This window comes from Aplysia californica, unplaced genomic scaffold (genome assembly GCF_000002075.1).
Source record: "Aplysia californica isolate F4 #8 unplaced genomic scaffold, AplCal3.0 scaffold01747, whole genome shotgun sequence".
NCBI lineage: Eukaryota > Metazoa > Mollusca > Gastropoda > Aplysiida > Aplysiidae > Aplysia > Aplysia californica.
The window spans coordinates 14,593-15,881 of NW_004799017.1; the positions used below are offsets into that span (position 1 = coordinate 14,593).

General features: G+C 46.6%; 1 protein-coding gene across 1 annotated transcript in view; it reads left to right on the forward strand.

Annotated features, from left to right (window-relative positions):
* The window catches only part of LOC101861866, a gene marked incomplete at its 5' end in the record, with an annotated part of 7,714 nt that extends 6,431 nt beyond the window's left edge, over window positions 1-1,283 (forward strand). Inside the window, 1 exon segment of the mRNA XM_035973696.1 lies at window positions 128-1,283. Coding sequence (XP_035829589.1) covers window positions 128-509 — 382 coding nt within the window.
* Between the last annotated feature and the right edge of the window lie 6 nt (window positions 1,284-1,289).

Below are 1,289 nucleotides of genomic sequence, written 5' to 3' on the forward strand. Positions count from 1 at the left end.
TATAGCGGTTGTTTTTATTGCTATATTGTTATTGTTATTATTATTATTATTCATGCTACGTATGTGCACTCTGTATCTCTAACAACCCCCCACCCACACACCCCGCCCCCTTTACTGTACCGTCCCCAGGTCGCACCGGCCACGTGAGCACTGTATGGTCAGGCCGACCCACGGCCATGGACGCAGTGCGGGCCTCCGGCGTGGCCCCGGGCCGGGAGTCGAGCAAGGCCTACCTTCGCGAGGCGCTGAGGGAGTATGTGAGGGGCGTGGCCACGGAGGTGTTAGACAGGACCAAGGTGTTGGGGCAGAGCCTCACAGACGGCGGCCAGCGGGGGGAGGAGTCAGAGGAGCAGGGGGCGGGGTCTCAGGGGGAGGGGTCAGTGGAGGGGGCGGGTTCTCCTAGCGGCTGGACCAATGAGAAGCCAGGGTGGGGGAACGAGGCGTACTACAGCGGTCAGGAGGAGACCAGGGACTTTTTTGACAGCCTGGCTGGTGGGATTCTCACCTAGGTCCTTCTTGTTTGGGCCTTTTTGTCTCGTTCTTGTCACATGCCGACTTGTTTTTGTTCCAGGATCACTTTTGTATTATGCTTTTAGTTCCCTGCACACACGTTGTCTTTGTTTGGTTTGGAAAACTTTTCCCGGAGCAGAATTAATTATAAACAGACAAACAAACAAACAGACAAACAAACAAACAGACAAACAAACAAACAGACAAACAAACAGGCGTTATGATATTGAAAACTTCCTGTCACCAGACAATGTTGTGAGAATAATACAATAATACTAATAAAATTAATAATAATAATAGTTATAATACATGTAATACTAACATTACGGATCATTAATTTCTCTATTGCCCACTCCCCGACGGCTCTAGGCGTTTCACAATCAAATATGGTTTTTAAGTTGACGTTTCATCATACTGGCCAAGTAAATGTACAACAATTCTTCCAAATACACACACCTGTACTCTGACAAAAGGACCCATACACAAATACACACACCTGTACTCTGACAAAAGGACCCATACACAAATACACACACCTGTACTCTGACAAAAGGACCCATACACAAATACATACACCTGTACTCTGACAAAAGGACCCAAACACAAATACACACACCTGTACTCTGACAAAAGGACCTATACACAAATACACACACCTGTACTCTGACATAAGGACCCATACACAAATACATACACCTGTACTCTGACATAAGGACCCATACACAAATACATACACCTGTACTCTGACATAAGGACCCATACACAAATACATACACCTG